Raw genomic sequence first — 15961 nt, forward strand, 5'->3', positions numbered from 1 at the left:
GCCAGGTATGTTCTCATGTTCACATATCAGTGCAGGGCAGTGAGTCTTTATTTACTTCATAAGAAGTCCTGAAATTCTTATTAAGGTATCCTTTGGTGACCTCCAAAAAATTGGAGACGGAAGACTCCTGTGTGTAAAAAACATTCCAGACTGTTACATACAGTCAAAAAAAAGCCAGTTTTCAACATGGAAACAAGTCTGAGCTCTGCACTTGACTGTCTGCAGTTACGATGTTTGCATTCTTTATTCATGTTCTGAAAAAAAAAGCTGGTTTACTTCAGTAAAGCCAAACTTGGGGACTGTATATGACTCATCAGCATATGGTCACATTGATATTTATCCTTTCTACTTATGTCCCAAAAGCAAACTATATCTCTTATGAACTTCATTCTTCTTGCCGGTCATTTTGGTCTGCCTCACTCTTGTCTGGTATGGTAACCCAAGACTCTCAGGAGTCTCAAACATTTGTAACAGTCACACTAATGTATCAAAATTACTGAGGCAACCTGTTCTATGAACTTGCTCTTGAAATCAGAAGTAGGCCTGATACTTTTGTTCAGCTTCTATCTTTCCAAAATCAAAAGGGATCCATTTTCTCTCAAGGAGATCCAAATATATGGGTATCTTCAGAAGCCCCAGTCTTAATACAAGTTATTTTAATACTGAATTTAAACTTGCAGTGAGAAAATTGAGAGATTCAGAAAGTGGTAAAGTTTACAGATGTCTGACTCTGGGGGAACTGTACTAGACACAGACACATTTATGGCCTGTATTTGTAGTTAAAATGTTTAAACAAGTCAAAAACTGCGAATGTAAAGGCATCATCTTTCCAGAAAATATATCTAATCACTGATGCCATTATCTTACCCACCTTAGATCCTATATTTTCTTATTTTATAAGATATTCTTAAAATAATTTCAGTACAGTGACAGATTGGACTATCACTGATGAACAGTTTTAAGCTGAAGACTCCGCTTTGCAAGGCACTACTCAGATTACATCTGAGTATTTCTATATACACAGAATGAGTATTAAAATAGCAATGATTTTGATTTGGAGGAAGCTATCAATGTCAGTTTTGCTCTTGTATCTGTGATTATATACAGTTAGAAACAGAATAGGATGCAGACATACCTTAACTTGTGTTACTTCAGATGGCAGTGAGAGAAAAAAATGCCATCAAATAGTGCATTGGGAGAATGCAAGACTGTTAGTACTGGTTAAAAAGATGGCTGCTACTTAACTAAGAATTAATTGTCCAGGCAAGTAAAATGTATATTGTCATTTCCAAAGATCTCTGAGTATATTAAAATCTAAAGCAAAATAAATGTTCAAGAACTGAGACATATTTCTTCATGAGAATCCAAATCAATTGGCAACAGCAAAAGGTTTGTTTCTTTATTTATCTGAAAGGATGTTCTTTCTCCAAGCTGTCTCACTCTTAAAACTGTTTTTGAAAGAGAAAACTATTACTCCGTGGTGGCTGTGAATCAACGGTGTATTGCAGGAGAGCAGCTACATAGATTGGAATTGTTAGAGAGGACTCTATTGGAAAGAACGATGTCCATTTCCTAAAAGAACTTCAACCTCTTTTCATTTAGAGCACTGAATTTAAGTACTGTCAGACCTTCATAAATTCTTTGGGCGAATGTTATTAGTGGAGTCTCCCACAAGTTAGGAGATTGCCAGGAAAATTTACTGAAACTTCTGTATTTTTTAAAGAAAGCTTGAAATGTGTGTTTGTTTCTCCCCCTTCATAACGTGATTAGAATGTGATTTAATGTGCCATAAATGTTTGGTCAGTCAAACACAAATGAACATGATTGATGGTGACACTGCACACATTTAACTCATTATGTGTTACTTTACAGCAAATGATTTGTGTAAACAGTCTGCCCAGTATTGGAGGTAAAAAAAACTAAGAAACCTCAAAATATTATATTTGTTCCTAATATTTTCCTTTTGGTTTTAGCGATGTAATCTCATATGGAATCCTTTATGTTCTCTTTGGCACCAAACTGAAGAAAAAGAAAATCATCTCAAAAAGATTAAGGTTCTGTAAACAGTTAAAGGAAGAAAGATAGATTGCACAACAAATGACATGTTAAGCAAAAAAAAAAAAAATGAAATGAAACCAACTTTACATGTCTAAACTATTTCAAGAGTCCATTCTTTTTATAGCACAGAACGTTATCATTGGTGTATTAATAAAGAAATTTGGACTCTTTATTACTTGCATAGTCTCAGAAAAAGATGGAAATACTATACTGTACTGCAATTTTTGTATTGTTTGGATTAGCAAATGTATACCAGAAGTCTGTCCATATGAAAAACATTGCAAAGAGTAAGTAAATAGAATAGAAGGCAGAGGTGGTCAAATTTTGTCCCTTTATACAACCATGCAAGCCAATATGAGTTAGTATTGTTGTGTAAATTAATAAAATGTGGAATGTGGTTCTTGAGTGTAACACAAATCCACAAACTAATTAGTTTTGTCTTGCTCTGTTGGTAAGATGGTACACCTCACTCCAGATCTGAAAAATGATCTAGAGCAGTCTCAATTCTCCTCTAAGCTATTTTGAGAGCAGGAATGTTCTGTGGGCTCTTTTGGCAGCTGTCGCTCACACCCACACATACGCAATGCCCACTTCTCCCACTACATTCCTTTCTAGTACAGGCTGAAAGAGAGACATAATAAAGCCATGCAGATTTACATCAGTCGGGTGCTTACCTACACTGATGGAACACATCAACTGGTTTGCTATTTATTTTTGGCCACCTAGGCAGCCTTGGACTGTTTTAAAGTATGAGACTAGGGTATGCATAGTGAATTTCTTCAAATAAAGGAAAACTTTAAAAGGGGGGTGTGGAGGGAATGCCACTTCTCAACTTACTGTGAAGTTCTTCAGGAGGCTGCATAATAAACTGATTACCTTATCCTCCTCACAGGATTTATACCAAATATTAATGTAGCTTTTTCCCAAAGACATTTATTCTCTAAAAGGTCTGCCTCAATATATTTTTAATCGAGTCTAGGAATTTAAAACTGTTGTGGTTGAAAACTGTTAGCTATTTACAAATAGTATCAGTCCTTGTGATAAGAGTGATGCATTTGTCTCAGACTGAAGTCTACCATGGAGTGCATTTTTCAGTCAATCGTTTGAATAGATCAACACCAATCTATCTTTTGCATTATGATTGGATAGAAATACTGCCCTGTTCTGTAAATTTGAAAGTATTAAAAGTAGAGCCTGGATGCCTTTGAGTTCAAACCCATCAAGGCCAGCATCTAAAGAAGAATTAGGTGTCATAATATTTCAAGAATACTCTCTCTGCTTTGATGTACTACAAGACTCTACATTAGTATGAACAATGAAAAAGTGCATATATCTCTCATTTGAAATTAGAGCTAATCTTAATTAGCATATTTGATGTTTTATTAAGCATACTCTTTTCATGCCAATTTTAAAAAATATTCTTGCATATGGAAAGAACTGTGGGAGTAGTTGGCTGAGATTATAAAATTTTTGTACCAGTGAGGATGCTTGTTAGCTTTGATTTAAGCAGACAATGGAATTGAGTAAAGAGGTAGTTGATAATATATAATACTTAAGGAAATTCAATTATAAGACTGTAAATTTAAGAAGCTTCACTCTTTGCTAGGAATGTATGAACTGCTTTCAGCCAAGTACTTATCTGTCAGATTTTGATATCCATATCTAAAGGCATAATAAAACCAGACATTCACACAAGCAATTTGGGTGGACTGAAAGGGCATTATAGGTGAACATGAGGAAATGTTTAAAATACATTGCTTTCAATGTACAACTTCTTCTCAACTACCAATCAAGAATATTCTGTGTGTACTTTCTTTTTAGTCTCATCTATGTTGTTAGAAAAAAATCCACAATGCTGTGGAGAAGACAATTTTAAAATTAAATGTGAGGAAGCCCTGGAAGCGTTCTGAGCCTACGGGGAGGCAGGATTCCCTGTGTTAGATGGAAGTAGATGAAAACAGCTTGGCAAGGGCTCAAGAAAATTGCCTCAGTGAAGATGTTATTTTCTAGGCATTTTCTGTAAAACATTTCTCTACATGGACTTCTGGGCATCTTTGAAGAGAAAATTTTATATATGTTTTAGAAAGGAAATAGGTAACAACTTTCATGTTGTTTACACAACATTTTATTTGATTTTTTTATATAAGCCTTATAATTTTGGGAAGACCATTCAGAATTTCTGAATTGCATGCACTTAGACAAAGTACTGCATACTGGGACACGTATGCTGAACAAATAAAGTTAGGCAATTAGAATAAAGCAAGATCACTTTAATAACAGAACTAAAGTATTCAAGTGCTATTCTAGAGAGATAATGCATAGAATTAACTCATTAATTTACTGTACTTTTTGTGGGTTCTTTTATTATTCGGTTAGGTAGGGTTGTTTATCAAAGTAAATATGTGTCTAAAATATTAAATGGATGATCTTCTTCCAAACATCTGAAATTATTCTCAAAGGCTTTGTACTGTTTTATGCTCTTTCCTTGGTGGTGATGAGCTGAGCTTATTCAATGCTAGGGAGCAGACTTTACAGCTGATTTCATTGTGCTATAAAGAAATTTTCATTATGTCACTTCTTTAATATGTATAAAGACACCCCACCATTGTCTCCCTGGTTTTCCTTGCAAAATGCAATAAAAGATCCTAGGTCACACTACAACTCTAGCATGAGTTCTCTGTCTTGATAGTGAGACTTAGATCTTGACAGAAGAGATTATACAGCATTATCAGGTTCAGATACACTCAATCTCTTTCATGTAAATATTTACGTCATTACACTGAGAAGCAAATGCTATGAACAAGGTAGATCAGTTGGGACTACAGAGCTCCTGATAATTACACTGCCAGGGGTAGGACTGGGTGTATTAAGGGTTTAGGTTTTTGCCTGACAATACTAATGGTTGTGCTTGCAAGATGTACATCTTTTTTTCATCTCTCTGTCACCAGGTCTCACTAGGAAATGATTGTATTATGTAAATATATTTGCTGATTGCAACATTGTATCTATATACAGATAGAGGAGAGCAGAGGAGCATTGCAACTTAAAAAAATGATACAGATGAAAATTGGAAAATTAGTTTTATTCTCTTAGGATACACTATGTCATTTTCCAGGTATTCTTCATATAGGCTATTGAATCAATGGGTAATTTGTTTCATGACTATCCAGGAGACAGAATTGCGGTGTAACATAGTCAAGGGAGGATAATCACATGCTTGCAGTACTAGAGAGGAGCTAGAGAGGGCGATATAGATTCAAGTCACTGCTGGTTGGCACATTCTGCGTGAGGTCCAACAGTTACCTAAACTCTCTTTACTTTTCTTCCTAGCCGTGATTGCAATAACTTAAATTTTTGTTGCTATTTTTTAAAATTTCCTCTCGAGTTTGTAAGGTCTCTGAAGAAAAAAATTACTTCTTACTGTTGGTACCAACACAGTATCCTGTGATAACATTTTGCTATGATTTAACATCAAAGTCAAAAGAAAATGCTATGTACTTATTCTTAATAATTTATAGTGTGGTCACCAGTAGAAGATAGCGAATGATTCCTTGTTGCTGCATTAACCGCTAATTGTACTGTCTTGTTATCTTTCTAGAGTGTTGCATTTACTCATGTTGCTGCAGTATCAGCTTTAAGTATGTTAGTCATTTAACTTCAGGGATAAAAATGACAGAATGATCTGCAAAGCCTTCTCCTTAGGATCATGCAGGGGAAGGTCTTTCATAAAGACAGATGTTAATTGTCTGTAAGGAAAGGCATGTAGAAGTGCCTTTTGTCGTTGCTTGGTGATATGCTTGAGGTGTACAATATTTGATGAGTAAAGGAGGAGGTCCAAATTAAAAAAAGGTAATAGAATTGTCCTTGATCAATTATTGTTCCTTCATTCAACAGTTATACCTTATATAAGGCCTACGAATGAGGCTAAGTGAAAATGGAAATAACATGCAAGAAATAAGAAGAGGTAAAAAGGAAAAGAATAAACGATAGCAGGACCCAATAATATCAAGGTTTTTTGCTGGGTATTCTTCCCGCACTGAGGTGGTTCACTGCTATTGTGTTTGTGTACTTCATGCCTTCTGGTGTTCTCATGTTGTTCCTCACTGAAGCTTTTCTGCTATATTTTATTCTATTCTAAATATTGGTGGCATTAACTTCTGCTTTAATTACTCTGCCAGCAAAGACACATCCCCTCATCCCAAAGCAGTATTTGACTGCTTAATTATTCACAATTTGTGTTACTAAGACAGTATTTTCCAGTAAATAATAAAGGTTTTATCTGGGGATGGCATGCCCCATCCCTGGAAGTGTTCAAGGTCAGGATGGATGGAGCTTTGAGCAACCTGATCTAGTGAAAGATGTCTCTGCCCATGGCAGGAGGGTTGGAACTGGATGATCTCTAAAGGTCCCTTCCAACCCAAACCATTCTGTGATTCTATGATCTAAATTCCTAACTTCTCAAACTAGCAGTTACTCACAGAGGTAACGATGAACAGGAGATCAACCCTGGTGTCACTCTCTGATATCAGAACTAAACTAGCACATTTGTCTTCCTGGAACCCACAATACTTAGTAAAGATAGATTTATGCTTTCTGCTGGAATGTGTTTGTTCGGCCAACAAGCAAAGCTTTACCACAGGAAACTTTTCACTGAAATGAAATCTATTCTCTTTGTCTCAACTGTATTAGTCCATACTGTACAAAGGTAGACAATACAAGTATCCAGATTCTGCTGTCAGGAGCTGAAATAGGATAGACCAGTAATTATTTGCAGTAACAAAATTATCTTTGTAACCATAAAATTGAAACTACTGTAGTTTTTTCTTTGTTTTTCAAGTTAAAATCAAGGTTGTTGTCGTCTTTGTAAGCACAGCAATATTTTCAGGTAGGCTAAAATCAAGGTATAAATTTCACTAACCAGATATATAACTTTCATAGTTTTACTGAATGACATTTGTGGTAACCTTGATTAGTAGCATCTTGAACCAAACTCACCCCAAATTTAGCTCTTTTTGCTTCTATAAAGTTTACATAACATTGAACTATTCCCCATTGTTCTCAGGCAACTGACATGTGAAACATCCATTTTGTAAGTGCATATGGGACAGATTTTATCATCTCTACATTAACAGTTAAGTTTGGCAACTTACTCTTAATGTATAGATAAGTATGGGTAAGTAGTAGATGAGTATCAGTAAGTCCAGAGATGGACTGGATGACAATCACTCATGTTATGGTTAAGTATTTAAAGGAAAATAAACACACATTATGAAGAATTGGATTTGTTTAGGGATTCAGTTTTTGAGGTTAACTGCAGCAGCAGACTTTAAAATATCATCACAAAGGCTTAAATTAGTCAAGAACACAGTGAGCCCTAAAGTATTTTTTCTCACTTTAAGAAATGATTGATTTTGAAATCATAGATTGATCATAGATTGATCATAGATTGATCATTTGAAATCATAGATTGATTTTGAATCATAGAAATGATTTTGAAATGAATACGTTACTGACGTGGATTATTGGAGAAACTGATTATGTTTATCTGTGGAACCTTATGCTATTAAAACTCAGGGTAACTGCAAGACTCAAGGAATTAGGAAAGCAATATTGAACACTGGAGGTTCTTAATAATTGTTTCATTTCTAGCAGACCAGCAGGTACTGCCTTTCAAAAAATACCAGGCAGGTGACCATCTCTCTCTTTGAAATCACAGGGAAAACGTCATGGTTCAGCTGGAGATAAAATGCAAAGATAATCTTTAGTCCATTATTATCATTGTCTTATAATAACATTTTATAGCATCCCAAATATCAGCAATTCTTTAAATTCGTTAATTAACATTTTGTGGTATCCTAACAGAACATATCTTAAACATTCCAATCACTTCATGAAGGTTAATTTAACACTAACCAGTATCTATGAAGCTTGATCACTGTTTTGTGAATGAGTTTGGATTTGTCCAGTCCTTTCTTGGTCCTTGACTAAGGGTGAGCACTTAACTATAGGTCTGATCTGCAGTTCCTTTCTCCAAAGCAAAACCATCTGCCTAAAGAAAAGAAAGCAAGGGAAGAAAGGAGAAACATGTAATGTATTTGTATATTTTTTCCAACCCCAGGTGGTGTCAGTCTAAGAAAAAGCCACAAAATAGACCATAAGTTACAAATATGTCCTTGCTGTCATTACTCTTATTTTTTACCAAGCCTGCACTTTGTCTGTTTTCTGTATATAAAGAGTTGCTGATCAGCATCACTTGCAAGCTTCACATAAATAAAAGGGTTATAAAAAAAGTGATATGACTTCTCTGTGTGTGGTGGAGAATAACACAATGCAAATCCCTTTTAGCATCCCACATGGTCTCTGAATGGTGAAACAATTTCTATGGAAGAAATTTCTCTTGATTGTTTGCAGCCCACTTGTCAGGGAGTGTATGATTTGGAACATCTCCATATTGCAATTTATTCTTGCAGTTGTTTACTTCTCCAGAACTAAAGTAACTGTTTACCTGGCAGCCTATCAGCAAGAGAAGAAAATTTAAAAGAAATAAATTCATTGCAATTTATATTTCACTGGTTTCTTAAAAAAGTTTCCAATCCTTCTGTTTTTTAGCACATTCTTTTGAAAGAGTGCCTTTTGACTAGTTTAACATGGGGAAAAGATTGGTGAATCCCAAATTAGTACTCAGCCTGTAGGATAAAACTTATGCAAACTTACATAAAATGCTATACAAGTCCTGTCAAAATAGCTGTGGAATTCAGATTTTTTTAATGCTGGAAAATTCTTTGTCCAATAGACATTTGTGTCACAACAAATTCCAATGAAAGTTATATTATTTTATAAAATAATATATAATAATATAATACAAAAGTAATAGTAGTATTTAATAAGGTAATATAACAATACAATAAATTTTATTTAATAATATACTATATTATAATAATATAATCTGAACTTTATTTTGATTTATTTTTTCTAACTTAAATCATTATGTCAAAACACACCGTTGTTTCTTTCTGCTTTGTGCTGTTCAGACAATGATCCTAAGCATGTCAGAATCAGTAATGAAGGTTGAAGTGGTTTAAACAAGCTGTGGATCAGGCTATTACAGGGAAGAGGTACCTTTAATTGGTAAAAGAGTTTGAAAAGCTCAGCATTATTATGATTAGAGCATTTCAACACAAACCATGTGTGCACATGGTATGAAAATTATTCTTTAAGTTAGACAATTAGCAGAGCTGTAGCTCTTATATGTGCTGCTAGGACACTGCACTCCTGACGTGCTTCTGCAATCATAGAGGCTCAGCTGTAATTCCCTTTCTGAAGCCTTTTAATGCAGCTGTTGCTTTATTTCCTGGTAATGAACAATATAATCCTGGTTTTGCTCACTGAGCTTAGTATGTATGACAGTACTGCATCCCTCACTTTTTTGGTACTGGCTATCCATAAAACACTAGTTTGACATGGAATTGGTCTTGCTGTCTCTTAAAGCTTTTAAAGGTGAAATTTTTTCTAAAATGATTTAGACATTTTTTTACAGATTATCCTGATTAGTGGGAAAACAAGATGTCTGTATGATTTAAGCATAGAATAAGTGACGGGGTCGAAGCGGGCAAAGAAGATAACCACGTTATGAGCCTAAAAGAGGAGTTTGAAAGAGGAGGTGGTAACACCGCTGATGGGGAAGTAAGATTAAGTACTCTATCAGTGAAAGCACCGTCAGTTGGTGGCTATACATCCTCTTGTATATGTCAGTTAGGCAGGCTGACATTTCCATTTGGATAAAGGAGTTAAGAGGAAAATAGAAAGCAAGACGTACAGGACATTAGCCTAGAGAAACAGTTCTGTTGGTATTGTGGGTGATGTTAGGTAATGATATGGTAGAGAAGAGAAACAAAGAGGCAGAGTCAAGGGCAGAGGCTTATCGAACTGCAGGCAGGGGGAGTGGTGATGAAGACAGCTCTCCAAAAGAGCAAAAAAAGGAGCAGGAAGAGGAACATCACTGCATTTCTATAGAATTCTTATTTTATGGGGTTTTGTGAGCTTCATGATTTGGAACTGGAGAAAGAATATGGAATACAGAACTATAACTTAAAACTTTTAGAAAATATTAAGTGTTTAATAAAAATGTATAAGAAGGAACAAGAAAAATATGTTCTAGACTCTTGGGGAATGAATAGGACTCCATAACCATTATAACTTTTGTTTTTAAAATGTAGTTTACTTTTACAGCTTGTGCTCATATAATTTTATTTCCTAAAGCACATAAGATTTTAAAAGTTCCTAAAGATTTAAGTTAAAAAATATCAATTACTTAGCTTAAAAGTTTTGTTAAACACTTAATGTTTTCATCTGATTATACCTTGTTTGGAAGCATAATTTAGAGTAGGATAATAAGTACAACTAATGAAACAACAATATAAACAAACCAGTTAAAGAAAAAATAGAAATAATATCCAGAAAAAAGTCTTCAATTATATCTGTGTAGGCATGAGTTCATTTTTAAATTTAACATGCAGAAAGCCAGTTGCTGGATACATTATAAATGGATAGAGTAGGTTGTTGGTCACAGACCTGAACTGTCTGGTGATTAGAGTATGTGCTTTAATTTTTCCCATCTTAAATTTTAATCCTTTTTTGAATGTACATGGTGAGATTTCCTTTAAGCCCTGTATGTTATGCAAGAACTTCTTGCTTTAATGCTGTTTTAAAACAGCTGTAGTTTGACAAAACAGACAAAGATAAATTATTGCTTAAAGATGCTTTTCGCAATTTGATTTGTTGCTGAATAGCTGAAAAATTCATTTGGACACCTTTACCCAAGTCATTTACATCCCATGTATTAATTTCTTTTCTTGAATACTGACAGAGATGTATACTTACATTGCTGTTTGGAATATATGTTCATAACAAACCCCACAGTCCTCCTAACATACCATAATGCTTTTACCACAAAGAATATACAGGCCTATGTTTTGTTGCCATAAGGCATTTCATGCCATTAAAATCATTGACTGGATATTATCCAAGGCATTTGACATAGTGAGTAGTAATGTAGCTGCACAAAATTTTAAAGCAGTAATAAGTTGTTATGTTATTGGACTGAATTCTTTGATAAGAATTTCTGAAATGCTGAGAGTTCTCTATGTAATGGGGAAATGGCTCATACTTCGCTGGTTGCCATTACTGGCTCTGGGACTTTAGACAAGCAAGATCAGCAGTGTAGATTAAAGCACTTGAGCCTTACCTGCAGTAATTTATGAGGATGGATGTTCCTGAAGCATCCTTTTTGCCACTTCATTGGGCCTGGCTACAGCTCTGTTTCCTGGAGGATTAGTATTCTCATCTCTTTACACAATGTAGACTGAGCTTGGGAAAAGCTGGGGATATCAGAAAAAGACAAATTGTGAAATTTTTAAGAGATATATAGTTATCCAAGTCCTTCTCAAATCATTTGTTATTTGGTACTTCAGCCTTTCAGGTAGCTTTGCAAATGTCTACCAATAGTTTTTTTAAAAAAATACTTTCTCATTATGGCCTTCACATCTAAACTCAATACTGTCCCACTTTCTGCTCTGTAAGATGAAGACCATAATGGGGCTACCTAAACAGTGGAACTAAGAGTTTCTTTATTTTTTTGCAAAGAATAAAATATAGCTTTTAGGCATAAACTAAATTACAAGATAAGTATTTCCATGATCTGTAAAATCATGTGCCTTATTTAAGAAAATTAAAATCTCTGATCTCTCAATCTCTCTCTTTTTACTTGTTTCCTGTTTACTATCTAGTCAGATTGACTCTGGTTAATGAAAATGTGGTAATGTAAAAAGTAAAAAAAGGAATAGATCACATTATTTTTGCTAGTCTGATGTAATTGACGTGTTTCTTGCTAATTTTATATATCCTGTATTATGATACATACATTTTTGGTGCTGTGTATAATTCTTGCAAATGTGAATTTCTCTGTTCACAAATTTATATAGCATAATTTGTGAATAAAGCCAAAGAGATAATTACATGCAGGAATGTCCCATTGTGGTTGAAATTTTAGCTCTATTTTAATGTGATGTCATAAATAGGGAAGCAACTGTTTGAGGTGAAGCCTTAGATATTTCAGGCTGTGTGTTTGTGGTGGTTTCCCTAGTTTGCCTAGGAAGGTCTCATTGGGAATGACAGTCAAATCTTGAACAAACTTTGGATGAGGGCACAAATTATGGTATAGAGAACTGGGATTTCAACAGTGAACAGCTTCAGCATATGCCATATTTCCAGTCATATCAGCTAGCTTTGTATTTGCTCTTCTGAATTATAGTGCTATTCCTGCCAATGGATACTAAGCGGCTCGATCCAGTTACCTTCATATAGGTGTTTGATGTTAATTGAAAGACCTTACAGAGTGTGTGAGACATAAGCTTTATAGATATGACATGGCATCCATGGACCCCAGGGCAGCAGCTGGAAGCTAGGTGGGATTGCACGTGCATCTCAAATATCACTAGAAACTTCTGCTTAGGAAAATATATTGAGTTTTTGATGGTAGTCCTGTAGCACGTCTGATGTGTTTTCCTTCCTACCTTCAACAGTAAAAGATCTCTGAATTTAGCAGTAAAAGTTTTCTTCAGTTGTTGTCCGAAAGCACTGATGACCATTGAAGAAATTGTTTCAATATGTGTTTCTCATATTTCCTTGTTAGTTATAGATGCAGAGCAGAAAAAAATTTATAACTTTAAACAATGAGTTTTGACTGCTGATCAACTTCTAAACAAGGTGAAAATAATTGAAACATTGTTAGAGAGACTCAAATAGCAATATAATTCAACCATTTCACTAGAGAATTTTCAGAAAGAGAAAATTGAGAATCTTTTTTCCTCAAGCTCTCTACAGCCTTGTTTCACCTCATGCTGAATGTGCTTGCCAAGAATTGTGTATTATTTTTACATAGGATACTTGATTTACTGACTACATGGATTCTTTTTATTTTTTTGGCATTCCAGGAAATCCTATCAAAATATGCAATATTAATTGCCATAACAGTCTGCTGGCTTATTTGTTAAAATCTGATTCATGTTTAAGCAGTTGTTTGTAAATTTTAAAGAAAGCTTTTGGTTTTACTCAGAACTCTGCATCTGTGTTTCTTTGTTTTAGATTGAGGAGGATACGTGGCAGAAATACTACCTGGAAGGAGTTGCAAATGAAATGTATACAGAATATCTGTCTAGTGCCTTTGTGGGTTTGTCTTTCCCTGCAGTTTGTGAGTAAGTAGAAATACATATTAATATACATAAGTATTTGCCTTTTCTCAAGTGAAATCTAAGGTTTCTGCAGGAGACCTTTTCACTCTGCTACAGTCCTAATGTTGCTACATTAGATGGGATCCAATAAAATAAACATTAAAGCAATCACTGCATGGAAGTATTCCAAACATTTGTAATGCCTGTTTTCAGAAGAGATTGGAATTAAGTGGTTGTAAATGAAAGCATAAATGTTGTCAGTGTCGAACAAATTCATCAGCAATCCATTCAAATAGAGTTATTTACTCCTAAGTGCTGTCCTATTGTTTCTTCTAATGATTCCCATTCTTTGAATAGTGGTTGTCAGCGTCACCGTCTTGGCTTATGTCCCATTCCAAGGAAACTATTCATTAATTGAAACAGATGTAGTGGAGTCATATAAGCAGTGTGGCATCGAGAGCTCTGTGGAACTAGTTGCAAACCACTTTTAACAAGTGAAATATGTCAGAAAAAAATGTCTATTCTGTAATGAGAAAGGAGTATTTGAAGCATATAGTATATAACCGTAGCATAAGCCATGCTACAACTTTCTTTCTATAGACTGAAAATCCTTATATTTGTCTTAGAATGATTCTGTGAATGCGAGATTTGTATGCACAAGGTTTCTTGTGGCCACAAATACTGTGGTCACAAATATAGTCCAGATAGTGTAGCACAGTCATATTTCCTTTTCTGTTAGCATTGTTCTTCATTACAGCCGTACCAAAAGGTCACAACAAAGACTGTGTACAGCTTTTGCTAGGCACTGTTCAAATGCTTAAAAAGAAACAGACCCTACTCTGAAGAGTTTGATGTCTAACTAGATAACATAGAAAAACTTCTGCAGACTCCATTCTTAGAGGAGGAAATAGAGAAAGAAGTAAGATATGTATGTAAAAGAGAATGATTTTGCTTTAATTCCTCTCACTTCTCCTAACTTTTCTGATTTTTATTGTAGCATAAACATAGGTTATGGCATAAGAATGAGGGAGAAACAACTGTTAGACAAATGTTATCCTTGTAAAAATCTGTCTTTTTCTGGGATGTAGCTATGACAGAGCCCAGTCTTCAATTTGCTAGTAAAATGAAGGCACTCACAATCCATCCCTCCACTGTGTTAACCAGAGTGTGACTAGGTTATTGAGGGAAAACATTTATTACTATAAGCACAAAACTTTGCCTGGATACCTCGAAATAGAAAATCTTATAACGTATTCTATAAATTTGTATTGTATTCAGAATGAATGGTAATTTGTGCTGTTCACGCTAACTACAATCACGAAAACTAAATCTCCACGCCAAACCATTGTCAAATATAGTTGAGTTTCTATATGACTTCTTAGAAACATGTGACTGAGTCTGTATTTGACATAAAGCTGACATTCATTTAACTGTGCTGGTAGACCTGAGATAACATAATCAATAAAGAAAGGGCATTTATTGACATTTAGAAACATGTCTAAACTTTGGAGCTCTCCTCAAGCATTTGATTATCTGGAGGCTTAATTAACTATGTTTCCTAGTTTAACTCAAAGAAAAAGATTTATCTCAAATTTTCCAACCGTTTAATAACTCTATTAAATTCAGGTTAATTAAAGCACATTGCAAATTAAAATGTAGTATTACATATTAATGAGTTTGGTGCATAGGTATTTTCATTACCGTAAGAAGTGGCTATTCAATTTCCAGAAGAACTGAAGGACAGCAAAAAGTCTGTTCCATTGGTTTGTGAAGGGGAAATAAAATCAGTGGACAGGCTTAGTGTGATCAACTGCCCACAAAATATACAGACTTTGAGAACAGTTTTTGTAATTTAGCTTTTAAAATTCATGCAGTCGATGACATTTTAAAACCCTGAAACTAAATGAGATGTGCTGCTTCCTCAGGTTATTGGTCTTAATTGCTGGTCTAGAAATTTGATTCTTTGGTGAATAGGCTGACATACAGTTTGCATAACAAACATAAAGACAGTGCAGAAACATCTCCTCTTTCAGTGGGGATGGGACACTCAATATTGTTGAAGAATTTCAAGCTTTTGATGTCAACACCAGGGTGAAGAATTAGATGGAAATAGGAGTTGTTATCAGTCTGCAAGTTTTATTTATAACTGAGTATATGTGTGTGTACTGTGTGAACATATTCCCACCAATATATTTTCAATACGTGAGTGTAGATCCCATCATTCTGTGCCCTTGGATATTGTTGGACCAGGTGTTGATGATGCTGATTGAAGAGTAAACTAACCAAACTGTTCCCCACTAGCGCAGGGTCTTCTAGTGGGCCTTCTAATATTTACTAATGGAAGGCTAACCTTCACCCAGGTTCTAGGCCCACCATTCTCCACCCAAAAATTTTCCTAGTGAGGCTAGCATGTCTCTGGATTCACACTTGACCTAGCAGTGGAAACAGTGCATCAAAGGTGTCCACTTCTCTTAATATAGGTTAAATCAGGCCCGTTTGCTGTTGGTTCTATTTTTGAAGTCAGTCATTCCGTCAAATGTCATAGCCATGTTTTAATAAAAGGCAAAATTATAGAGATGTCGTTATCTCTGTATTTGTGCAGCATATGGTTGCACAATTTATTACTATGGCACATATTCCCACATGAGTCATGAAGTTTTTTGTATGTTTTTATA

At 34.9% G+C, this 15961-nt stretch overlaps 1 protein-coding gene across 13 annotated transcripts in view; it reads left to right on the forward strand.

The window, feature by feature from the left end:
- Positions 1-15961, forward strand: part of KCNMA1 (potassium calcium-activated channel subfamily M alpha 1) — a 526598-nt gene that overhangs the window by 381729 nt on the left and 128908 nt on the right. For all 13 annotated transcript variants that reach the window (XM_072871308.1, XM_072871302.1, XM_072871307.1 and 10 more), the window contains one exon: positions 13201-13310. In XM_072871308.1, coding sequence (XP_072727409.1) covers positions 13201-13310 — 110 coding nt within the window. The remainder of the gene's footprint in view (positions 1-13200; positions 13311-15961) is intronic.

The sequence above is a fragment of the Ciconia boyciana genome, chromosome 8 (genome assembly GCF_034638445.1).
Source record: "Ciconia boyciana chromosome 8, ASM3463844v1, whole genome shotgun sequence".
NCBI lineage: Eukaryota > Metazoa > Chordata > Aves > Ciconiiformes > Ciconiidae > Ciconia > Ciconia boyciana.